The sequence below is a fragment of the Anastrepha obliqua genome, chromosome 3 (assembly GCF_027943255.1).
Source record: "Anastrepha obliqua isolate idAnaObli1 chromosome 3, idAnaObli1_1.0, whole genome shotgun sequence".
NCBI classification, from domain to species: Eukaryota; Metazoa; Arthropoda; class Insecta; order Diptera; family Tephritidae; genus Anastrepha; species Anastrepha obliqua.
In genome coordinates this window covers 100,101,501-100,128,685 of record NC_072894.1, presented here as the reverse complement: position 1 = coordinate 100,128,685, position 27,185 = coordinate 100,101,501, and the positions used below count along the sequence as shown (strand labels likewise).

Genomic DNA, 27,185 nt, shown 5'->3' with positions numbered 1-27,185 from the left:
TAAGTACAATACATATATGCAGGTAAACATTGCAGGGAAATCAACTGGCGCCGAACTTGTGTCACGACCTACTTTTTAACGTGGAATATATTCAATTAACTGCTTCGACTGGACATGTAAGGATATTGAGTAAAAGATATTGTAAATCCACAATGAAACTTTCAGAGATTACTAGGAATTGGTTTTAAAAAATTAGACAAAAAATAATTTTGCCAAAAGTAAAAAATGTTTGCCCAAAACATCCCAGTCTCAGGTATTAATGAAAAAATAATAACCTGATGGAATAGTTCTTCAAAAATTAAAAAAAGAAATTTACTGAAAAATTTTAACAAAAATAAAATAAAATTCAAAAAAACAGTTCCACTATGGAACTATCTAAGATTACTGAGCATGGTGTAATTACGAATAGTGCTGTTAGTAAAAAAAAAATAAGAAAAAAATTACATTTTGTTTTTCAAAAAGAAGAAAACAAATTGCGAAAACAAACAATCCCACTATGGAATTTTACGATTACTGAGCATAGTATCATCTATTAAAAAAACATATATACAAAATCTGAAAGATGTGGTTTTAATAAATTAGGCAAAAGAAAAAAATCCAAATAGTATAGTTTCAGCTAATGAAAAAATAAGAAATAAAAATCTGAGATACTTGTTTTTCAAAATTTAGAAAAAAAAAATTTACTGAAAAATTAAAAAAAAATTCCGAAAAAGAGTCCCAGTCTCAGCTATTGTTTTTCAAAATGAGAAAAAAAAATTACCAAAAATTTTAAATTTTAACAAAAAAAAAATAAATTTTTTCCAAAAGAAAATCCCATTCTGAAAATTTTAGGGATTACTGAATATAGTCCCAGCTATTTGAGTGATGCGTTTTTCAAAAACAAAATTTATAACCAAAAATTTTAACAAAAAAATTTAATTTTTCTCGATAAAAAACAAAAACAATCCCACTATGAATTTAAAAAAATTAAATTTTTTTCGATAAAAAATAAAAAAAAAATTTAGAAACTCCCACTATGGAACTTTCGCAGCTATTAAATAAAAAGAAAACATTCTTAAGCATTTTCAAAAAAAAATTAAATTTACTCAAAAATTAAAAAATATAAAAAATCAAAAATTAAAAAAAAACCCAATAGTATAGTTTCAGCTATTAATGGATAAATAAATAAAGAAAGGTATTTGTTTTTCAAAAATTAGAAAAATATATATTTTACAAAAAATTTTGAAAAAAAAATTAAATTTACTCAAAAATTAAAAAATATAAAAAATCAAAAATTAAAAAAAAAACCCAATAGTATAGTTTCAGCTATTAATGGATAAATAAATAAAAAAAGGTATTTGTTTTTCAAAAATTAGAAAAATATATATTTTACAAAAAATTTTGAAAAAAAAATTTAAAAAAATTCCGAAAAAGAGTCCCAGTCTCAGCTAATGTTTTTCAAAATAGAAAAAAAATTATCAAAAATTTAAATTTAACAAAAAGACTTAATTTTTTCCAAAAGAAAATCCCACTACGAAAATTTTAGGGATCACTCAGCATAGTCTCGGTTATTAATAAACAATTTGAGGGATGTGTTTTTCAAAAATAAGAAAAAAAATGTAATCAAAAATTTTGACAAAAAAATTTAATTTTTTTCGATAAAAAACAAAAATAAAATTTAAAAAATCCTACTATGGAACTTTCTAGGATTAGGGAGCATCGTCTCAGCTATTAAAAAAAAAACAAAAATTCTTAGGGATTTATTTTTCAAAAAAAAAAAACATTTACCCAAAAATTATGGAAAACGGTACATTTTTCCTCAAAAAACACAAATTAAAAACAAAAAATAACACTATGAAACTTTCTAGGATTCCCAAGCATATTCTCTGCTATTAAAAAGAAAAAAACAAAAAAATTCTTAGGGATTTATTTCTCAAATTTATTTCTCAAACAAATTTAATTTACCCAAAAATTAAAACAAAAATATTATATTTTTCCTAAAAAAACTTTCAGGGAATACTGAGCATAATCTCAGCTATTAATAAAAAAATAAAAAAATTTCTAAGAGATTTATACCTCCAAAATAAGATAAGAATAAAAGTGTTTACTCAAAAATTTAATTACATATTTTTCCAAAAAAAAAAAATTAAATCCCACTATGAAACTTTCAGAGATTTCTGATTATAGTCTCAGCTATGATAAAATAAGCTAGGTTTGTTTTTCAAAAAAAAAGGAGAAAAACTAATTTATTGCTCAAAAATTATGGGAAAAAATAAAATTGTTTTCTGATTAAGCAACTGAAAAGTGGATTCAAAGATTACTTCCTAATCCACAATTTCATTAAGAATATTTAGACGCGAATTCTTTATAAAATATGAGGTAGAGATTAAATGCTTTGTTACAATACTGAGTTGCTGCTAAGTTAATATCAAAATAACGAAGTGGTTCGCTAATGGTGAAATGGGACTAGTTCTGGGTCATACATTGATTTTAATAGTTCAGGTTTACCCCACGGGATACAGGCACACGAAACACTAAATGTAAATAAAATTAAGCGGTCAGCAGTCAACGGTCAGAGAGTATACGAACTGAAATGACTGAGTCCCCATAACAGTAATGCATTAATAACAACAAAAGCAAACAGTAGCAAAATAATAACTAACTATATGTGGCAGCGCACAACCAGCAACAAAGGCTATTCATACTAAACATTGCTCCATATATGCACTAAAAAAACTGGTGAGTTGTCATTTTGAGGAGTTATGGAATTGTGAGTTGTCTATTGAAGACACAGACCGACATTTTGAAACAATTTATTTACTCTGCACGCTCATAGTTCGATGTGAAAACTGGCGCTGTAGAACGCCCAAGTAAGAGATTTTAAGTTGCACACATTGCATGGCATTGAAAATTTGTACATATGTATACATGCAGTTAGCCTTTGACATTATTCAGCTATAATTCAGGACATAACATTTTTATTAGCCGCTTTACGGAACAACCATTATTAGAGGAAGCATGCGAATTGTGCTTGTAAGCATAGGTAATGAAAACTCGCGGGCCATCATACACGGATTGTGCGTGTATGGGTGAATAATTAACGATGTCTCATTAGCGATTACTGTTTATCACCCATGTACATAAATGTGTATGTATTAATTCATTAAAAAAATGCGCAACTCTTACTGACGATCTGTTTGCTGGCATACAAAAATGTGTTTTGTTTTTTTGTGAACTTTAAATATGAATTCACCAAATCGCAATAGCAGCAATCAGGCGTTGCATTGCAAATTGCTTTTAAATGCCATTTAAGCTGCATTATTATTTAAAATATTCTGCGGTCATAGCGTATAAATGTGTAATTGGTCAACAGTTTTAACGCCACGCTGCTCTCTGCGGCTGCGAGTATTTGCCTTGCAATTAGTGTTAGTGAGTGTGCAAATAGTTGCATTTGTTTGTTTGCATATGTAGTGTAAATATATGTAGATGTATGATTTTACTTGCCTTTGTACAATTCGTCATGGTCATCTGTTGATTTTGTGCACGTTTTAAATATTACTGTAAACGCTGTTTGATGCACTCTGGCACAGGTCATAAATAGAAATTCTTGAGAATAATAATGCAGGTCACTTGCCTTGGTCACCTGCCAGACTTTAAAGATAAACTGAGATTGAAGCCCGACTGTTAGGTTAGGTTAAAGCAGTTAAGAGGAGAAGTACGTGGCAATCTCTCAATTTAGAAGATCTCTGATTTTAATGTAACTAAGATCTTTATGGGCCCCCCAACCACTTCAGTCGGTAGTCGAGTCCTGTAAATCCAGGCTGAAATATGTCGGTGGACATATTAGCCTGATGCTACCATGGGTCTCGGGACACGTGGATAACGCGAGATCTCTGACTATTTAGCCAGAATGGGCTCTGAGCCCAACTTGCTTGGCCTGGAGTCCGTTCTGCCACTCCCTTCTTCAGCCATCAAAGCCACGGTTAGCAAACGGGTTACTCTAACCCACAAGCGAGCTTGGCAGGCAGAGAGAGGCTGCTGATGGACAAAACTGATGTTACCTGGCATGTCCGACAGACTGTCGCAGTTCTTCCTGTCACTAAGCAGAGGGGACTTTAGGAGGCTCGTTGGACTGATGACGAGCCAAATTCTATGGGCGAAGCACATGGAAAAGATAAGCATCTCAGACAGTGCACTCTACCCAGCATGTGGAGAGGAGAATGAGACGGCGGACCACTTTCTGTGCGTCTGTCCAGCCTTCGCTCGAATGAGGCTTGAGGTCTTTTGCACTGATGTATTAAGAAGCGACCACCTTGGCTCCTTGACACCACAAGATCTACTCAGATTTCTCCGGAGGTCGAGTAGATTTAAAGAAAATTAAAAAGGGAATTAGAGTGCATCACAATGGACTTAACTGTGTCTGAGTGCTGTACTTGCTAGTCTGTCCCGACAAAACAAAATATCTTTATGGCAGCACTTTCTACCCTCAATAGAAAGTCCTCGCCTAACTGATACCGGACACTAACACAAACAGCGAAAAATTGTTTTAATGACTCATTCAGCTCACATGGATTTCGGTGGGATTGTTTATATCACCTTGAACCAAAATTTCCCGGAATATGTTTCGAAAATTCAAAAATCAAGTTTATCCCTAAAAAATATTATTATCGCCTGCAAAGCACTCCCCACCAATTGGAACGCTCTTAGGTATATATAGCATTTCATCCAGCTCTTAAAATATTTGGGAATTGGAACTCTATTTTCGGTATAGCCATCATAGCTGTCTTCGATTTTTCCATTACTTCTTTTCAGCTGTTAAAACGCGGTAACCATAGTGAGTTTTTTGACTCAATCAAGCAGAAAAAATCACAGGTTAATTCGATGGCTTTTGGATGTTTATTCGTTCTTAGTTAAAAATTCACGGAGAATGATGACACTGTACGGCGGTGCGTTATCATGGTGCAAAATCCACGAGTTGTTTTTTCTGAAATCCTTTCTTTTTTGACGAAGTACTTCACTTAAATGTCTCGCAATGCCCAATTGCAGTCCTTATTACTATTTGATCTTCTGGCAAAAAATGGTGATTTACAATACCTTTGTAATCCATAAAAAACGTTGAGCATCGCATTCTTTTTTGACTGAAAACGGCGTGATCGTTTTGGTCTTGGTTCATTCGTACCTCTCCACACACTCGCCTGATGTCTGGACGGCGTGGCATACTCATTATGATTGTTGGGTTGGATGCAGCCTTGGCGATATCAAAGCGAGCTCTTTTTTGCAAGAAATTCAAGTTCTTTGAGACCAACATTGCAGGAACACAGCGCAAACCGAAAATCATTAACTACAATGTCCTGAACGGATCCATAAGCAATGTGCAAGAGTGAGCTGCCAGCTCCCTGGTGGTTAATTTGCGGTTATTGCTCAACTTTCCTTTCATTTTGTTAATGTATTCATCAGTTTTCGATGTCGACGGCCTGCCACTACGTTCATCATCCTCAATGGTGTCACGGTATCTTCTGAAGTGTTCATGCCACTCGTAAGCGGCTGCACCTATTTGTGGTGTACGGCTTGACGTTGTTCCATTAATGGAGGGACCTAGAGTCTTATGTCGCCTACGAATGGCAGATGGTTTTTGTGTGTAGCTTTTTCACGGCAGATATACACGCGGAGATTTACACTTGCCTACCCTGCCTGCTATTAGAAAAAACCTTTTCTATCATTTATTGTTTTATGTCCATTATGCCCACAATGGGTTTCAAACTCGAATCCTGCCGAACCCGCACTAATATTGATATATTATATATATGTATATATACACTTGCATTCTGTTTAAGAAGTAACTTGTTACTCTTTTATTGATTACAACTTATGATTTAAGTAAGCAAAGCCACTGCGTTCTACACGGCGTATGCGTAACATTCCATATACATATTACATATATCAAGGCGGGCTTTTTTGATTTAATTGGTCGTGATTAATGTGTCCCAAAGGATTAAAACAATAATAATAAATAATTGACGCGTACACTGCTGTTAGGTGTTTCGCCGAGTTCCTCCTCATATTCGTGGTATATGTCTTGCTTTTGTTCCACAAATGTTCCACAATGCACCCCAGTAGTTAAATGATATCTAAACCCATAATCCAAATGCCACACTCTAAACTATTTTCACTTAAGCACTATTTTCACGTTTTAAAGCCATATTATTACATCTACCTTCCCCTTTCTGACTTCCTGTAGCTTATAATCTCCAGCGAAAAATCAAATCAAGTTCAAGTTTAATGGTTCCACGCCGTCTCCTGCAGTAAATGGGCATGCACGACCTAACATAATTACATTTTATATGCCACTAAAATGTTTATAAATGCCATATATACACACATACTTACACAGATGCTTTTAGCGGGTAGAACCTGTCATGCATTTTTTCTGGCTCAAGGTTGGCAAATGTTAACAAACTTACTCACTTATTTTCAGATATATTTTTATACTTATGTATGTATAATATGTAGGTCCATATATTACCTGCATGTTGGCAATATTTGCTTTCGTATAAAATGATTCCCTTGTTTCTTTCATGCGCAAGCCATTTATTCCTAAAGGAGCGTTTATCATTAATTCAACAAATTCTTCCGCCATTACTACAACACAGATAGGCTTAGATGACTTTGACCTACATAAATAATTAGCAGAGAAATTAAAATAAATACCAGTTCTCGAGGGAAGCTCATACAATTATTGATTTTAGTTTTAGCCAGTTTCATTATTTAATTTTTTTTTGTATTTTTTAAGGAGAAGCTTTGTAACTGCTATGCGCTACGCTTAAGTTAGCTTTACAAAGGCATTCTCAGGAAAAGAAAAAAATACTCTCCCAATCTTATTTACACCTACTTGTACTAATATCTACAGAAACCCGATCGTCCTCGAAAAAAATAATAGTTTGGGGGAAAAAAATCCATTATTTTCTCGGTAGATGGTTGTAGTGATCGATATCTCGTAAAGTATCGATCAAACCATTGAACGTTTATGCTCGTTGTCAAGGGAACATTTCACACAAAAAATTCGTTACATTTTTATTTTTTTTGATAAAGGCGAAAATGCAAGTCAAGCCCCTGATACTGTGAATGGTGTTTATTATAACGGGAGTGCAGATACAGTAACGGCTAATTCCGTGTAATTTTGGTTTCATCGATTCCGTTAAGAGGTTATATACCTTGTGAGCCCGAAAAAATCGACGATTGTCATAATTTTTTTAAATATGTTTTAGAACTTTTATTCAAATGAGGCATATATCATACTGAAGGGTCACTCTCGAAGAATACATTTTGGTGTTTTTATTTTAAAAAATGTTATTATTTATTGTTGATATCGCCCCTCCCCCGAAACGCCGTTTTTTAGAAGAGGCTTGCGATGATCACGGTAGCGTATGAGCAGCTCAACTATATATAGGTATATATAATTGACGCGTACACCCTTTTTGGGTGTTTGGCCGAGCTCCTCCTCCTATTTGTGGTGCGCGCCTTGATGTTGTTCCACAAATGGAGGGACCTACAGTTTCAAGCCGACTCCGACCGGCAGATATTTTTATGAGCAGCTTTTTCATGGCAGAAATACACTCGGAGCTTTGCCATTGCCTGCCGAGGGGCGACCGTTATTAGAAAAATGTTTTTCTTAATTTTGGTGGTTCACCGAGACTCGAACCGACGTTCTCTCTGTGAATTCCGAATGGTAGTCGCGCACCAACCCATTCGGCTACGGAGGCCGCCAGCTTAACTGAAATCAAAAAAATTAAATGATTATTGTACAATAGGAAAATGTTTTTCAGTGAATCTGAAAGGTTTATTTACCCAAAAAATTGTTCTCGATACGAAACCGGCTTTGCACCAAAAAAAACGATTTTAAAAAGTGAACCGTTCTGATTCACGAGGTTGTAACTTCGAATAATTAAAAAAAAGTTTATGCAAATCGGTCAAAAATTTTTTGATAAATAATGATCACCGCGACGGTAATCTTCAAAAAACACGACTTCGAGATAATCGCGTCCAAAGTTTTGCGAGCACTTCATTTATGGATAATTTGCGCGCTTCCACGGTCTGTAACTTTCGTTCTAGTGCTCCGATTTTTATGATTTTTATTTTTAAGATGATGTACTTTTAGAAGATGCCATAAAAATTTTTCGATTTTTTAGTCCAACACAAAGTATATAACCCCTTAAGGCATTTTTGATGTTAAAAACAATTTCCTTCATGCCGAAAATGTCGATGAAATCACAGAAATAATTGAAGTTGGCTGGCATGTTAGTAGTCGCAGCAACGTGCAGTAGCTAAAGATGGACAATAATATGTTATGTAATTTTTTGCATTTGAAAAAGTAAAAATTTTGTAGCTTTAAAGGGTTACATGCATCTAGAATTTTCAAAGAATCAATTTTTTTACAGATTATTATTCTTTATAGTTTTAGGCGTATTTCTGTGGAAGTCGATTGTAAAAATTCCCCATAGATACAAAGTTATGGTAGAAAATGTAACGACAGGAGTTTGATGCGCACAGGAAGATGTCCTTCGTTTGAGGCACTTGAAAGTTTAAACTCGTTTTTCTCGAAACTACTTTTTCCGACACAGTCTGCATGTTTACTCATACAGTTTTTAATATTTTTTGAAATATTCGAAATATACCCGGAGTTTTGATATTTTTATTAAAAAATTGTATGACGTAAAACGCATACTTTTTTAAAATGCCATAAATTGCAAAATTTATCAAAATTTAAAAATCCGGCTCGACAGACTGTAACTGCCACTTTATTTTCAAGATTTTTTTTACTTTTTACAGATCCATCAACACTTCAAGGAGAAATGATAAAGAAATGATACAAGTCGATACAATTTTTTTATAAAGTTTGAGTACTAGTAAACAATGTATAGAATTTTTTTATATTTATTTCTATTGTTACTCCTTCCAAAAACAGTTTTTCTTTTAGCGCATTTTTGGCGCTGCTGAACGTATGTAACCCCTCAAAGGCTATATTTCGAAATTATATGAAAGCTTATCACAGTAAAAATTTCCTAGTTATTGGCCCAATGCTTGTACCGCCAAATCAGGTACATTTTACATATTGAAAATTTAATATAAAATTACTGAGCAAAAGAAAGCATAATTTTTCACAGCATTCAAAGTAATAACATTTTGAATCAGAAAAATCAGCTCCTTCAAAATCGCTGACAGCCGGTTAATAGTCTGACGTTGGCCACACCTTCTGAATTCTCTCCGCCATAGTATGAACCAGGGAGAATATATTACCATATTTATATCAGTTTGATACTTTAAGTATTATGGATTAAAAGATTTGAACATCCGAAGTAAAATTGCGAGAGTAATTTTGTCTGCTTTAGCGAAGTTTTCAACCATCTATGCGATCCTTCTGGCAGAAAAATGTAAAACACAGATGGCATTCCAAGCAGTAAAAAGGGGTTGTTCCTAAGTTTGGGACTGGTAGCGGCAGGCTAATCACCTACCCTGCCAGAAATCAAATAGATTAACTTAACCAACGCAAGACAAATGTCTTGTCGAGGTGCTATGCTCTCGAGAGGAGTGAACAAGAAAAAAAAATAAAAAAATTTGTCTGCTACGTCATTTCCCACGAATTCTTACGCTCTTCTAATCAGTCGTTGTTCAGACGGCAACAGAGCAACAGGAGCGAAGACTGTGTGATTTTTTTCGTGTATCACGACGCCCTCATGAACCATGTGACGTTAGCCAATCAGCTGATTCCTTCAAAATCATTAATAGCCGCGGTTAACGATCTGATCTTATAGCCACACCTCTAGAAATCTTTCCACCAGGGGTTAAACTATGTATATTTTTATAAGAAAAAATTTTACTGTCCTTATTATTTTGCAACGGGGTGTATATGAGAAGAAATCGTAAGGGTACTAATTAATAGTGGTTAGGCTTTGTATAGCCGCCCAAGGAGTGTCACTTCAACAGCATTTACCAAAAATGTACGGGGGAATGTTTTATGCTGTTACAGCAACAACTCTTTCTCCTCTCACAGTACACATAAAGACATTTAAAATCAAAGTTTTATGCCGTTATCATATTCAGCTACCACCCTTTTGTAATAAGGACCTATTCCCATATTTGCTAACCAATTCCATACAATAAAAACAGCCATAATTTTGTGCACAATTGTGTAATCATAACATTAATAATTTATTCAGAAATTATAATCTCTTTTACAGAATTTCCATTTGGATGTGTGTGTGTGTATGTGTAATTTTAATTCTATTTGCTTAGCCATTACGGGAGCTCCAATGACGAATGACAATTCAGCCACATTCACATGCACAGTTCAATGAAGATGCGAACTGGCGTATACTTACAAATAGATGTATGTATATATGTATGTGTGTGTGTATGCCTGCTTGCTTTCATAGGTTTGGTGCTTATTTATTTATTGTACAATAATACGATCTAATGGCGTATCAATTACATACTTCAATATTTGTAGACTTATTTGTTTATCAGAATAATTTGAAATAATTAGAAAAGCGTAGAATTAGACTTAGAATACAAAAATTTTTTAAATGTAATTATAAGTATATTTATGTCAGTGCTGCTTATTAGCTGGATTTTTGGTTTTAATTTTTTTTATTTTTGTTTTTTTTTTTTGTATCGTTTGTAATACTATACATTTTAAGATTTGAATGTTTGAATATTTTGACTTTTTTTAATTTGGTTTTTTTTTTATTCAGTGATTAGTTTTTGGGCAGAACTTCTTGGGAAATACAAAACAACTTTATTTTTTAATTTAAATTTTTTTCCATGAAGAAATAATAATTGCCTGGTTTTTAAACATAAAAAGTTGCCTTAGCTTTATAGTTAATTCTCAAATTCATAATGTTTCACACTCTTGAAAGGGTTAGGTCACTGTGGAAATTTCATTTTAATTTTTTCATTTTCAGGCCACTGATGTTTTTTTTTTGGTTAAACGGTTGCTTAATAGTTTGAAAATAAAAAAATTGAAGGTCCAAAACCCATTTTCATGCCTATATTTTGAAATTTTATGGGTAGCGCGTCGAAATCTTTAAATGCGTTTTTCTCGAAACTTCATTTCTGAAGTCGGCCGACCTCATAAATGGAACAAATCTTAAACGATTAACTTGAAATTTTAATACATTTTACTTGGAAGTACGGATATATTAGTTTTTATAAGAACATTTCTAAAGATTTAAAAAAACCTCAAAATTTTATTTTTACTTAAAAAAAAAACTCAAATTTTTTTATTTGAAATTTTTGTTTTGGTTTAACAATAATAAGAAAATAATTTTAAAATTTAAATTACAATTATTTTTTTCCTTTAAAAACACATTAAATTTTTTTTACTTTAAAAAATATCAGAAAAAATTTTTTTTTTTTTTTGTTGGTTTAATAATAATCAGAAAATAATTTTAAAATTTAAATCAAAAAAAATTTTTTGACTTTAAAATAACCTCAGATTTGTTTACTTTACCAGAAGAAATTTTTTTTTTGGTTAAGAAATAATCAGAAAATAATTTTAAAATTAAAATTAAAAATATTTTTTCTTAAAAAAACATTAAATTTTTTTTTACTTTAAAAAATATCAGAAAAAAAATTTTTGGGTTTAAAAATAATCAGAAAATAATTTTAAAATTTAAATTAAAAAAAATGTGTTTAACCTAAAAAAAAGAAGGTTTTTTTACCTTTAAAATAAAAAACAAACCTCAGATTTTTTGACTTTAAAAAATATCAGAAAAAAAATTTTTTTGGTTTAAAAATAATCAGAAACTAATTTTAGAATTTAAATCAAAAATTTTTTTTTACCTTAAAAAACATCAGATTTCTTTTACTTTAAAATATTTCAGAAAAAAATTTTTTTTTGTTTTTTAAATAAAGAAAAAAGAAAAAATCAGAAAGGAGAAAAACAAAAACAATTTAATTTTAAAATGAAAATTTTTATTTTTATTAAAAAAAAAACAAATAGAGTTCTTGTTTTTTTGCTCACCATAAATTGAAAATTGCTCATCAATGTACCCACCAAAAACAAAATAGCTGCGTGAAAGAAATGTCAATCTTGTCTTAATTTTATTTTTTCTAGTTTTATCAAAATAGTTTGTAAAAACTTATACTTGCTAGATTATAAATATATTAAATAAGTAAATAAATAAATAATAAAATAAAAACTGTGCTATTTTCTGTTTTTTTTTTTTTTATAATTTGAAGTTATAACTCGCACAATAAAACGCCTTTTTCCGAATTTCTTTGCTAAAGATTCTCAACATATGCGTTCTTGCCCCGCTACAGCAGCCTAACCCCTTAAGTGACGAAATATTTCATTCAAATTTCCAATAAATTGTGCTCTGTACAAGAAATCAAGATTTTAGTGTAAAGGTGTCTGTATTCGTGTAGCTCTTCATTTCAGTTTTGCATATCTGTGTGAAAGCACTAAGTTTTCAAGTTCAACTTTTCCTGAAAAAAACATTATTTTTCAGTATTTCTTAACAAACTTTTGTATTCAAAGCAAAGACTCTCAACGTCAATTATTGTTGATCGAGTGACCATTGATTCAATTTTAGTACGAAAGCTCAAACTTCTCAACTTCAGCTTTGTAGATCAATGGTCAATTTCGAGACTTCAAAGCTATATATGCCCATTTGAGTTGGAGCTAATATTTTGAAAAAGATATATTAATTTTAATCATAATACTCCAAGTTCTCAATTTAAATTTTTGATTGAAGAAGTGCTTATTTCATGAAAGCTCAAAACACTCCACTGCAGCTTTTATCAATAAAGCCCTAATTTTGGAATGAAAGCTGAAAGCTTTCAGTTTGTTTACGCTAAAATTTTATTAAATACTTTTTGATTTAGTTGTAGGCCTCTAAGGTCTGAACTTAATTTTTTTTATACAAGTGATTTCAGTGTTTAACGTCAAAGTCTCCATTTCACCTTTTCTCGAAGAAATTTTAATAAGCTTCAAAGCCTCAACACCAACTTTTGTCAGTGAAACATTGATTTCAGTATCACAATGCAAAGCTCTAAATTCGGAATTGTTTTAGAATGGTGTTGTTATCAGCATCAAAGTTCGAAGCTTCACAGTTCTGTTTTTATTAAAAAGGCGTCAATATAAAAGTTCAGGACTCACCGCTTCACAGTCTGTCAAGCACTCGTAAGCATTGATTTCAGTTCGAAAATAAAAAGAGCTGAACTACAGCTTTAGTTAAAAAAAAAACTTTGATAAAACACTTCAAAAGCTTAATAGCTCAAAACTTTGAAAACCTGTAAAATTTCAGAATGTTCAACTCAGTTTAGAGTTTTCGATCGATTATTTCAGCAGCTGCTTTTTAAGAAAATGTCAATGTTACTAGTTTTAATAGGTGTGAGGAAGAGGAGCGCGGCCAAACACCTAATTTTTAATCTATAATGCTCAATTAAAATATCTTATTGAAAAGCTTGTGAAACTATTTAATGTAATGAATGGTATTTATTATTATTATACTCAAACGTTAAAAAGGCGTACATTTTAAAGTATTGCTAATATTGCTAAAAATGTGTAGGCGAAAATGAAGCTGCTAAAGTTTGAAGCTTTTAAAGCTTTTGTGAAACCTCCAAAGGGAAAAGATTTAAAAAAGTATTTAACTTTTGTAACTGTACAATAAAACTAGAGTTCTTTTCAAATTTTTTTAGTGACAGTTTTAGTGAAAAACTTCAAAAAGCTAAAGCTTTTAAATCATACTCCGCCGGTAGCCATTAGCAAAATTGCAATTTTTAAACATAAATTTTCATTTTTTTTTCAATTTTCAATTTTTTATAAAATTTTTTCTTCGCGAATGAACTAAACTAATGGCAATGTTTAAATAAATAAATGATGATTAATGCGCACTGCCTTATCGACTAGCAGTTTAATTACTAAACTAAATAATTTTGCAGTACATTTCAATAATTTATAAGGTAATATATGTAGATATATAAAATTTTATGCAAAAGTGCAAAATTAGAAATTCTTTAAATCTAATAAAGTAAACAAAGATAAGGAGACTAGCAGTGCTACTTAAAGCGTAGCCGTATAGCTTCACTTCATCCAGCATTTCAAACTGTCGCAAGCTTTTGTTTTTTATTTTTTTGCTTTTTTTTTCATTTATTTCCTTCAGTTTCCATCTGCACCCAAAGCAAGGTTTAGACTTCCACGAGGATGTTCGACGTTTGTTGGCCTTATTTTCTCTAATTTTAGTATTAGCGCTGTTATGACACAAGCACCAGCCTCCTTGGTGAACCAAGTCATGTCCTTGAGTGATGCACTCGACGTTGAGCCGCCGCTAAGGCTGCCGGCACCACCACTGCTGCTACTACTCTGTTCAAGCGTTATGCCGCTACTCGATTCGTGCGGATGCAGCAAATCACAGGAAGAACGCCGTTCCAACAAACTCAGCGACGCTGCTGCAGCACTCGATGAAGCAGCCACCGCCGCTGTAACATTCATCTTACTGCTATTCGTCAAGCAGAGCGATTGTCGACGCACGTACACTTCAAAAGCGGTGCCTATGCGATACGAATGCGAGTTGGCCTTATATTTGTGCTGGCTATTCATTGACAAAATGCCAGCAGCATTTGGTGAGAAATGCAATTCGAGTCGCGTGCCTGGCTCATCCTTCTGATTGCTTGTCGCAGCGTGTGATTCACAACTCGACTCCAACGGCAGTGGTTGGCCGTGGTCGAGTATGGCGCGTATTTTGTCCACACGCGTCATATAGTATAGCGGCAGCCATTCGCCGGTGTCGAGGGAGTGCTGTGCAGCTACCGAATTGACCGTTTGCTGATTCAACTTGAAATATACCCAACCGTGCAACTTTTCCGAAACGAAAGCGTTGCAATGCGAACAAAAGCAAACAGGATCGGTCAACGGTTGGAAGAATGACTGCGGCAGCACAAGCGAAGCACGGAATTGTTGCACCAATTTTAAGTATTCACAATCCTTACGTTCAATGGAGGGTATCGATTGTAGCGAATCAAATTGTGTGGACGATGAAGAGGAGAGCAGACCGAAATGCTGCGATAAAGGCTGATTCAGCTGCTGATAGTGTAAACGCAGCAGGTCATGCTGCTGTTGCAGCAATAACAAGTGCTCCAAATTATCATTGTCCTCCAAATCGTCATCGTCATCATCATCATCATCATCGTCAACATCTTCTTCTTCATCGGCCCGCTCTCCAGCATTATCATCGTGCATATCAACGACGTTCGCATCAACAGCATCCAAAACGGGTGCGGCGGCCAAAACGCTAGCAGTTAAATTGCTATCAGTTTCAAGAGCGCGTTCGCTCGACGCTATACAATTCGTAAGTGTGCCCGCTGCAGCTGTCGCCACGCCCGCCGAGCTAGCACTTGCGCCATGTATACCAACACTACTTACCAGCTGCTCTAGTGCATCTAAATTATTAGAAGAACGCGAATCGAGCAAGTTCTCTTTCGAACTGCAGCGACGCAGTTCACTTTGCAATGACACGCCACCGACAGCGCCTGCCTCCTCGTAAGCATCGTAGTCTTTATTTGTATCGTTTGCGTACGAAGTAGATGAAGTAGGCACGGCGCCATTGTTTGACGCCGACCCATTTGATGTGGCGGATGTGCATGCGGCGGCAGCATCGCCCATTGCGCCACCTGTTGTTGAGTTAGCCGAGGCGTTCATGGCGTTCTGGAAGCGTTGAGTGCTCTGACTGCGCTGTATGTTGAGATTGGTATTGTGCTGTAGTTGCAGCGATTCGCGGAGGCAGCTGGAAAATCGGAGGCAGGTGAAATTTAGTGCGACATATAAGAAAAATAGGAGTGTAGTTTGATTAGAAGTTTACAATTGCTGTGAAATCTCGATATAACGAAAATGTAGAGAATGAACAAATGCTGTGTTATATAGATAATTGCTTGGTAACCGAAAAATCTTAATATAGCCGAAACTGAAGAAATTCGAAAATTTTCTTTTGCCAAAATTACAATAAAATTATTATAAAGCTGCTAGTGCTGCCTTTGCTTCTGTTTACCTAATAATTTTATTATCATGCAAACTTTTTAAAATAAAAACATAAGAAAAAAAGAGTTATTAAAAAAAAATATATTATTAAAAACAAAAATAAAAATTATTAAATAGAAATAAAAATTATTAAAAAAATAAAATTTTTTTAAACAAACATTAACTTTTTGATTATATTCTAGCGAATAAGCTTGATATATGTAATATAGGTGATGTCCCTATGTTTCTTAACTCGTCTAGAAGAGAGGTACTCGATATTACTCTTGCTAGCGAATCATGTACACAACTGGTGCAGGACTGGAGCGTTGATAAACAGCACTCTTTTGCCGACCACCAATATATAACATTCATTTTAAAAGCCGAAACGGCAAAACCCATGAAGTACCTTAACAAAAAACGTATGAATTGAATCAAATATAAAGAACATCTTGCCAATGGACTTCCTGATATCAGGCAGTTTGAAATGGCAAACATAAACGATATCGAAAACGCTGTCAACATGATAACGAAGACGTGTCAAAGCGCAGCACGACAATTGTCCCCTGACAAAAACAGGAGGTAAGCATAAACCTTTTTGGTGGACTCCAGAAATCTCAGAACTTCACAATCGAACTCGGAAACTCTTCAACCAATGTAAAATAACAGACGAATGGGAAGAATATCGACAATGTCTCAAAGACTTTAAGAAAGCTGTCAGAAGTGCAAAACGCACATCCACACAAATTAGAGAACACTTCAGAAGTAAGCAGACTACGCAAGATTCTTGCATCAAACCCAGTCTCTCCCAGTTTTATCATGACTCAAGATGGAACTTGGACTACTTCAACTGACCACACTCTTAGAATACTTCTAGAATCTCACTTTCCAGGCTGTGTTGCCAACTTACCTGCACTTCCCAGCACTTTTCAGAGTAATTATGGGAATAGATCAGATCTAATCAGATCTAATAGCATCTCTACAGCAATACTAAGCTTTAAAAAATTTAAATCACCAGGTCCTGACAACATTATTCCAGCAGAACTTCAAGAAGGACTGAAAATTCTACTGCCTTGGTTAACAAGGACCTTTAACAAGTGTTTAAATCTCTCTTACCTTCCGACAATTTGGAAGAAATCGAAGGTAGTATTCATTCCGAAAACGGGGAAGCCTTCACACTGCAAACCAAACGACTTCAGGCCCATTAGCCTAACCTCTTTTTGCTTAAAGGCTTTTGAAAAAGTCTTAGATGAGCAAATCAAAACCCAACTTGATACTAAGTTGATATCTGAGGCACAACATGCCTACACTAAAGGGAAATCGGCTGAAACGGCACTTCATTCACTGGTGCAAACAGTGGAAACTTCCCTTCACAATAAGGAGTACTCTCTTGTCGCATTTATGGACATAGAAGGTGCTTTTAATAATATTGAACCCAACGCTATTTTGTCTGAAATTGCCAAATTGGGTATTAATTACTCCATCCGAAAGATGATAGAACAAATGCTCCAAAATAGAATAATCACTTCAGAGCTTGGGTTAAGCCGCATGAGAATGTACGCCGTCAAAGGCACTCCTCAAGGCGGAGTACTTTCACCCCTTCTCTGGAATCTCGCTGTAAACAGTTTGCTTCGAAATCTCGAAAAAGCAGGCTGCAAGGTTGTAGCCTATGCAGATGATGTTGCTCTCTGCGTGTCAGGCAAACACCTGAATACCCTCACTGAGCTCATGCAACGCTCAATCAATATTCTGTCAAAATGGTGCAACGAATGCGGACTAAATGCGAATCCAGCAAAGACAGATCTTGTTCTCTTCAATAGGAAACAACAATCTCCTCCACTGCAAACAATAACATTAAAAGGGGAATCATTACTCCTATCTGATTCAGCTAAATATCTAGGAGTTATTCTAGATAGGAAGTTGAGTTGGAAATTGAACATCGAAAACAGATGTAAAAAAGCTTTCATAGCTCTTTATACTTGTAAGAAAGCTATAGGCAAAACCTGGGGTTTTTCACCTCGGATCATTTATTGGATATATACCTCGATCATCAAACCGGTGTGGTTGTATGGTGGACAGCACTCGAAAAACGGTGCAGAGTAGCCACAATTGATCGAGTCCAAAGAACAGCCTGCCTCCTGATAACAGGATGCTTAAGTACAACACCTACTAAGACTCTTCGCTCTTCTAGGTTCTCCAACAATTGACAATCTTTCAGTACTCTAGGACCTGAAAATCGAATCTCTCATCAAATTTTCGAAACGAATTAATATCTTTGACCAAAATCTACAATAAAAATCTCGGTTAGGTGGGGAAATCATTTAAAATAATGAGCTCTAGGGCAACACAACGGACCCAACTTGCGGTCTATGTGGCACTCCGATGCGGGGTCCCCCTTAAACCAACCAACCATTAAAAAACAAAATTATTAAAAAAAAAAAACAAATTATTAAAAAAATAAAAATTATTAAAAAATACAAACTATTAAAATAATAAAAATTATTTAAAAAAAAATAGTATTATTAAGAAAAATCAAAATTATTACAAAAAAAAAATTAAAATTATTAAAAACATAGAAATTATTAAAAAAACAAACCAAAATTATTAAAAAAATATAAAAATTATTAAAAAAAAAATATTAAAAAAAAATAAAAGTTATTAAAAAATAAAATTATTAAACAAATAAAAATTATTTAAAAGAAAAAATAGTAAAAACAAAAAACTAAAAAAAAATAAAATTATTAAAAAAATTAGAATTATTATTGTAAAAAAAAATTAAAAATTATTAAAAAAAACAAATTATAAAAAAAAAATTTTTGAAAAGAAAATAAAAATTTTTCAAAAAAAAAAAAAGAAAAAAAATGTAATTATTAAACAAAAATAAAAATTAATAAAAAAACTATTAAAAATAAATAAAAATTATTAAAAAATTATTAAAAATATATAAAAACTGTTAAAAAAATATAAAAATTATTAAAAAAATAAAAAATTTTTTAAAAAAATAAAAATTATTAAAAAAAATAATAATTATTAAAAAAATTAAACTTATTAAAAAAATAAAACCTATTAAATAAAATAAAAAAAAATTATAAAAAAATGAAAATTATTAAAACAGAAATATGCATCCTTAGCATGGTGACCCAAGGTCAAGCAAAGCAAGGCGGCAAACGAATTAAGCAAACTGCATCGCCTGGTATGTGTTGGTATTACAGGGGCTATGAAAACATGTCCCACGGATGGATTGGGTGTGCTCCTGAACATACCACCGCTTCCAATTCTAATTGAAAGGGAAGCTCGCTCGAGTGCCTTAAGACTAAAAGGTATATCTGAACTTAAAAGTGGGGATATGAAAGGACATTTAAAGATCTTAGAAGACTTCCTACATAGTCCCATTCTTCATAGGGATGATATACTATCACCCAAACCAATACTCTTCAGGAACTTCCAAGTTATAATCAATGAACGAACAGACTGGAGAACTAACTCTATCACTTTCAAACCTGGCTCCCAGCTATGGTTTACTGATGGGTCCAAATTGGAAAATGGTAGAACAGGGGCAGGAATCAATGGGCCCAAATTCAAAAAATCGATTCCGATAGGATCCTACCCAACAATATTCCAGGCAGAAATACATGCCATTGAAATATGTGTGAGAGAATGCCTTAGAAGGAAAATGAGAGGTACTCACATCTACATACTTTCAGATAGCCAAGCGGCTCTAAAAGCCCTTCTATCAACAACTATCACCTCTAAATTGGTAAATGATTGCCTAAACCTCCTAAACACGTTAGGAAACCTCAACACAATAACACTATGTTGGATTCCGGGACATGAAGGACATGAGGGAAATGAAATGGCTGACGACCTTGCAAAACAAGGAGCAAATATGCAACTTACTGGTCCTGAGCCTTTCTGTGGACTGACAAAAGGCCACATTAATGAATTCCTTAGGAAATGGGAGGAAAGAAAACTTGCCGCACACTGGCTAAACTGTGCCGGTCAGCGTCAAGCCAAACTATTCCTAAGTCCCAACAAAGGAATATCTGACAAACTTCTCTCACTAAACAGAGTAGATCTGCGTCTTTTAACCGGATACCTTACAGGTCACTGCAGCCTGAGGTACCATCTAAACAATATTGGTCTATCCGAGACCAATGTCTGCCGCTTTTGCGAAATGGACATAGAAAGCTCAGAACATGTGCTTTGTGAATGTCCTGCGTTGGGCAGACAAAGACTTCACCACCTTGGTGGTATCGTAGTATCTCCATGCAATCTTTGGAACAACAAACCCAAAACTGTGCTAAAATTTCTAATAAGCCTAAAACTCTAAGGTTACAAAATAGGCCTTTCACAATAGATCAGCTCTGGTCGCAGTGCGTAATGGCCTTCTAATAATAATAATAAAACAAAAATAAAAATTATTAAAAAAAGTTATGAAAAAAAAATTTAATAAATGGAAAATAAAAATTATTAAAAGAAAATATTAAAAAAATTAAAATTATTAAACAAAAATAAAAATTATTAAAAAATAAATAAATATTATTAAAAATAAATAAAAATTATTAAAAAATAAATAAAAATTATTAAAAATATATATAAAAGTTATAAAAAAAAACAATTCTAAAACTCACATGTGTACATATAAATTATTTTTCGGAAAAAGAAACACATTATTTTTGCGTAAATGTTTACGCAAATTGCTTAAAACTGTTTTATAGTCGAACTTTAGCTCCTGTGCGATGCTACTACTAATAATTGCCGGTCAACTTCAGTTTAATCGACATTTTCTTTAACATCAAAAATGCCTGAACGGAATCGACAATACCAAAATTTATACAAAATTGGCAATATCGGCACCGTAAACAATATTCACAATTTCAGCGCCCTTGTTTGCGCCTTCGCTTTTATCAAAGAAAAACTGTGAAATGCAATCAAGCTGACATTTCACAACAAAAAATAGCAAAATAAATTTTTTAGTGTGAAATGTCAGCTTGACAACGAGCATAAACTTGAAATTATTTGATCAATACTTTACGACATATCGATCGCTACAGCGATCTACCGCGAAAATAATGGATTTCTTTTTCCCCAAACTAATATTAGGGCAACAAAATTAATTTCTTTAAGTGTTTTCTATTTTTTTTTTTTTGTTTTTCAATTCATTCACGTACCACGAGGTATTAGCTGCGCTAGATTCCACAGCTCGATTCTGCTCCAACGTACGATTTTTAATAGAAATATTCAGCATCAAATTCTCCGAAACGCTTTCCATCACCGAGCGGTTCCTAATTGCATAAAATAAATATTTTGACAATTAATATATAATAAAATTTCGATATTTATTTTCAATCTTACATCGCCGCATTGCTACTTCCCGCCGCTACACCCCCCACCGCTCCGCCACTTGTCTGCATTGCCTGTTGTTGCTGCTGCTGCTGCTGCAACACGTGTTCCGTTTCCTTCTCATGCACCTCCAAATCGGCCTTTTCACACTGTGGCACCCCATTATCCTGCTCATGCAAGTTGTCGTACTCCAATGCCGCCGCCTCTTCAATAATCGGCGTACTGTTGCGTCCCACATCATTGCTAGTAATGAGCGAAATTTTTTCACATTTGCCATAGAGATCAAAAACGGGATACACGTGGTTGGGCAAGCCGGCAGCCAAGTCTTCCAAATTAATAGACCCAACCATAATTACTGCCAAGAGAGTTCGAATTTGTCGTAAGGAGAAATAAGATAAATTTTGAAATTTCATTGCTATTGCCACTCACTCACCCAACATGCCCACATTTGAAAGTGTCATGGTGATCACCGTGCCCGGCTGTATTTGCTCCAGTGCTTCACCATACTTCGACGCTATTTTCTGGCCATTTATATTGATGTAATCGTGTGTGGCCACCCAGCATGGGCGCCTACAGTGTAAAATTGAGATCGGCAATTGTGAGACGCTGGTTGGTTGCGGGCATGCGGCTACAACGCCAACGCCTATAGTGCCCTTCCATTTCGAATTCACTGCGTCGACTTTAATCTGTGTGTGAAGACGAAATAAATAAGTATAAAGGCGATTGAGTAATGAACTAATATATAATTCTGTACTCACGCTAATACTCTCGCCCTTGCACAGTGGCTTGCCCACAAATACGAGCCCTTGATTGTAGGACTGCGTGCGCATTGCGGCGCGATGTTCATCCAAGAGGCGTACATGTTTGCCATGCAGTTCAGAGAATTCGTATGTTTGCATTTCCGAATCAATTGATTCCAACATGGAGTCTTGTTTATTAAGCGGATCCACACCGAAGTCGAGTGAGTCTTGCAGCCGTAAGGTGCACGGACGTAATGGAGAAGTTGGGCCTTGCGAGGAGATTACTTGCACTGCCATTGTTGAACCTTGTAGCTCAACTACGACATAAACGTCCTTTGGGAAAGATAGCAGTTTAAGACCAGAAGAATAGTTAAAGTTTCTCTTTGAATACAGTTACAATCTTAAGCTGAGAAAAATATTGAGTGCCAGGAGCATAATTGCCCCCTTTCTTGGGTTGCACGCTTCTCGTTACTTACGTTCGGTACATTCTGAAATTGTATGTTCATGTCCTCCGAATTGAGCAGTATGCGCAGCGTACGCGCCGGCGTCAGCTCCAACGCAATACGGTCGCCAACACGCAACCACTCCAACGAAGCCATCGATCGCTGCAACAGCGTTGAATTGTGTCGCACTTCATTACCAGATACGTACCAAACATTGGCTGGAATGCGTTTAATGCCTAAGGGTATATTTTTGCGTACATAGTCGTCGGAGAGATTCAAATCGGTAACGCCAATATTGAGGCAGCCTGTAAAGCACAGCAGTTTTTGTTAAGCGAATTTGAATAGAGTGGAAAATTTACACAACTAACCCGCAAATAAGGGATTGTGCGAAATCAGCTTGATTTCGAATGGTGCGCCGACGCTTAAGGGATGCTCAGAGAAAACCACACAACGAGAAAGTGCCGCCGAGGCGCCTGTAATACGCGAAGCCACCGTCCAACTTTGAGACAACGTCACATGACCAGATATGCAGGTCCAACGGTGTTTCGTCTCCGATGTGGCTGGCTGTATAACCGAGGTCGCTTGACAGCTCTGCGAATTTTCACTCGTCGCATATGGTGCACGTATATCTGGCTGGGTTTGTGTGAGTGTCACTTGAGCGCACTGCCCGTACAAATCGATCACTGCCCACACATTTGGCATACGACATTCGCAAGCTGGTCCCTGATCGACGCCATCTATGAAGAAATGTACATAGTCGCCGTTACGCATCACACCAACACGTGTGCCCGAACCCAGACTATCTAAGTCGATAAGCACATTCGAACGTATAGTTTTGCGGTTGTGGAATATCATAGAGCCGCAGAGTATAATCATATCGTTTGCGTCTAGATCAGTTGCATTGGCAGCGAGTTGTATGTCCTCGGGACGCGTGCCAGTTACGCCGATCTCTATGTTGCCCGACCAATGACGTACCATAGTTTCTAGCACGACTTCGAACAATTCGCGTTGACGAAGCGGCCTATTGCTAAAGACAATGGCATCGTTGAATTCCGCCAGCGAATTGGGACGAGAGGCGGTGAGACCACCGTTTGAAATGCCGGCGTTTTTGCCTGTAAAAAAAAACCTATAAAAGTTAACTGCAACGCAATGATGCCTGGCTCAAAACTCACCATGTATATTATGGAAGCGCAAAGGAGGCTCACTGTAGAGCGTTGTATTGGAGATGGTAGAATTCCCTGTATCAGGGCTGCCACACTCAGATGTGTCTATTATGCTAGCCTGCGCCGCCTGACCGTAAAGGTCAATAACTCCAAATACGCGCTCCGGCACATTAGTGGCCGCTGGTCCTTGATCAACACCATTAACCCAAAAATGCAGTGTACCGTCGTCTTTACGCACGACGCCCACACGATCACCCACCTGTAGGCGATCAAGATTCTGGCCATACTGCTCGATTACTGTGATGCCATTGTGCATAACACCATTTCCAGTCATCATCCAAGTGCCAGAGCTGAAAAGTAACAAAGTCAATTCAGAAACATGCGCGCGAAAATAAAGATTGTTTATGGAAATCTTACCGCACGTTTGTCATGGTGAAGGGAAAGTCCAACTCATCAGCGCTGTGCGTAGTCACGCCCATTTCAACAGAACCAGCCCATTTTGTGACCACTCGTTCGAGACGCACTTGAAACAATTCATTGGGACGTAAGGGACGGCGTGTTAGCACGACGCCATTGTTGAAGTCATCGGATGCACTGGGTATTTTAGTAAAAAATATTATTTCGTGCGTTTGTCATAAAGTTTTACTTCTGCAAACTTACTTTGGCCGCAATGCCGTGCGGCCACTAAGCGTCACTGTGGCATGTGATCCGCAAAGCGGATGGAAGGTGAGCCGATCGTCATTGCGCTGCGTCGCTGGTGCCGATAGCGCCGAATCGCCCAATACCGCCGCTGCCGCAGCAGCCACCGCCGAACTCACCTCACCTTCAGGACTCAGCAAACTCAAAACAGGTGTCGGTGTAGCCGAATTCGCCGTGATGAGCGCATTTGTTGCTGCAGCATTGTTGATAGCCATTGCACCACTAGTAAGCCCCGAGGTGGCGGTGAGTATGAGGTTGTTGCGTCGCGTTACTAAATTTTGTTGTTCACGCTCGTCGCGATCCACGATGGTCACCTTAATGGTCATGCCATAGAGGTCTATGACCCCCCAAAGCGTTTGAGCGACACGAGTTGCCGCTACCCCCTGATCCTGACCATTGATGTAGTAATGCAGATTTCCATTGGACTTGCGCATCATGCCCACCCGATCCCCTATAAGATGCAGAGACTTACAGTAATGCTATCTAGAGGAGTATGAAGATAACTAACCTTCGCGCAGCTCATCCAAATTAAACTCGCCATACTGTCGGCGCGTGCCTTTGCCGTTAGTCAGTATGCCGCAACCAGACATCATTATTGTGCCGCTGCGCATGTTGGTCATAGTGGCTGGGAAGTGCAGTACAGATGGATTGTGTGTGGTTACACCCACTTCTATCGAGCCTGACCACTTGTCCACCAACTTGTCGATCCGTATCTCAAACAGCTCATTATCCTTGAGCGGCCGATGTGTCATGACCACGCCATTATTGAACTCATCGAGCGGACGTCGGCGTTCTGCGCAGCGGCAATTCGGCGACAGCTTGACCAGCGAACCGCAGCGCGTGTGGAAACGCAATCGATCCATATCATAAAAGTCAACAACGCTTTGCAATGATCCTGCGGTATTCGCGATCACAGCAGCAGCAGAAGAAGAAAGCGGTAATGCACTATGCAGGCCAGTTTGTGATATCGTCGAAAGAGCTGCGGCGCCTGCACTGCCAAGACTTGATAAAGCAGCGTTTATATCGGCATTAGTGCTAATGGTTGAAACTAATCCACCGCCGCTATTGGCGTTGTTTGCCGTTGGTGATGCAGAAGAAACCACAGTTACGTCCACACTCATTGGCACATCGATATTCTGCACAATTTGCTGAGCCTGCTGTACACATGAGTCAACGTAATCCTGCAATGAATATAATTTAATATTTAAATTGACAATTTTAGTTAACCATCTTCAAAGCCTACTTACCCCCGAACCGCCAACATCGGTGGGGCAGAGTGACACTTGCACACAACGACCATACAAATCGACTAGCGCCCATAAGGTTTTGGGCATGTTACGCGCAGCTATGCCTTGAGGGTCACCATTGACGTAGAATACTAATTCATTGTTGGAAGTGCGCATCACGCCAACACGATCGCGCTCGCCTAACGTCTCCAAGTCGACGCCATAAAACTCAATTAGGCACACGCCATCTTTGCGTACATCAATGCCGGACATAACCCAAGTGCCATTTCGCATAGCCGTAGCGCAGGAAGGTAGCTCTAGCTTTTCCGGTGACTCCGCCGTTACGCCAATCTCAATACTGCCGCCCCATGAGTGATTCTATACCAAAATTTATATAAAATATTTGCATAAAACAACAAAAAACATTTACTTTCAGCCACATACCTTCTTCTCGATTACCACTTCAAAAAGTGCATCGTCTACTAACGGCTCTGCGCTGAACACGAGCGCGTGACTGAAATCCCGCACAGAACGCGCTGCAGTGCGATTGCCATTGGAAAGCGTAATGCGGCGTCCGCAACGTTGATGGAATGTTTGTAATGCTTGCGAGTTGACATGATTAGTACCAGCACAGCTGCCCAACGCTGCACTAATGCCACCGCTGCCAGACCCACTCAGTCCAACAGCTCCTCCGCCGCCACTAGCCATTTATTGTAAACGGGCACACTTGACTCACTAACGCTAGCGTAACTGTCGCAGCTTACAACTGGTTCTCAAAAGTATCGAGACGTATTTAAAGCAAAATACCTTTGTTGTCTGCACCAATCGATCAAGTTTGCTGCACTATTGCACTCACTGACCCAGCTTCTTCTGCACAAAATACCCGCAATGCAATGTAAACGGTCACTAAATTCTAAATTTTTGTAACGTACAAATCTTTTCCTCTTTTGTTTAATTCAAAATGAAAATTGTTCTCTTCTATGAATTTTCACAAAAAGTGAAAAATTTGTCTACTCTTCTTTTTCACCACCAATCGCAGGCGGAGCAGTAACAAGGCAAATTTAACGTTGACATAAAAATGCGAAAGTAACAAAACGAAATGTCTGATAATAAACAAAATATTTACGAATTGACTACAAAAGGAAGAAGGAAATACGGCCTGAATGCCAAAACAATAATAGAATTGGATAAATTTGCTTGAAAGATAAGCGGGAGAGAAAGCACTGCCAGCGTAAACTAATGCTTAAGCTATTAATTAGTATCTTAAGGTACGTTCACATATGCAGTGATTACCACTAAATCGACAAAAGTTAATCTACGCGTTCACATACGGCAAATTATCTACACATTTGACAAATAGCTGACAAGACTTTTTTGCAAGGTTTTTCCTCATAAAAATAGGTTTGGTGGTACATTATAGTGTTTTTGGTTTGTTAAATTAAAAAAAAGGCAAAAAGAAGTAATAGTTAAGTTAATTGCGCAATTCCCTGCTACTAATAGACAGTTGTTGGAAATCCGTAAACGATGTCTACTGAAATTGCAAAACAAGTATGGCAGCAATGCGCACGCGAAATTCGATATTA

General features: G+C 36.1%; 1 protein-coding gene across 1 annotated transcript; it reads right to left on the bottom strand.

Moving 5' to 3' along the window:
* Nucleotides 1–13,367: 13,367 nt before the first annotated feature.
* LOC129240801 (neuralized-like protein 4) lies at nucleotides 13,368–26,534 on the bottom strand. Its single transcript, XM_054876802.1, has 13 exons — nucleotides 26,047–26,534; nucleotides 25,624–25,980; nucleotides 24,885–25,557; nucleotides 24,338–24,827; nucleotides 24,095–24,271; nucleotides 23,687–24,027; nucleotides 22,883–23,626; nucleotides 22,548–22,819; nucleotides 22,090–22,404; nucleotides 21,765–22,017; nucleotides 21,344–21,686; nucleotides 21,160–21,273; nucleotides 13,368–15,761 (listed from the first exon to the last, which is right to left on the bottom strand). The coding sequence occupies exons 1-13, from the start codon at nucleotides 26,308–26,310 to the stop codon at nucleotides 14,138–14,140; spliced, it is 5,967 nt and encodes a 1,988-aa protein (XP_054732777.1). The 5' UTR covers nucleotides 26,311–26,534; the 3' UTR covers nucleotides 13,368–14,137.
* Between the last annotated feature and the right edge of the window lie 651 nt (nucleotides 26,535–27,185).

Excerpts from the sequence above, each read along its gene's own strand:
- LOC129240801 (XM_054876802.1), bottom strand. The coding sequence starts at position 26,310 with ATGGCTAGTGGCGGCGGAGGAGCTGTTGGACTGAGTGGGTCTGGCAGC. Across the intron at positions 25,558-25,623 it reads CCGATGTTGGCGGTTCGGGG|GATTACGTTGACTCATGTGT; the intron begins GTAAGTAGGCTT and ends TATTCATTGCAG. Across the intron at positions 24,828-24,884 it reads TTTGGATGAGCTGCGCGAAG|GGGATCGGGTGGGCATGATG; the intron begins GTTAGTTATCTT and ends TGCATCTTATAG.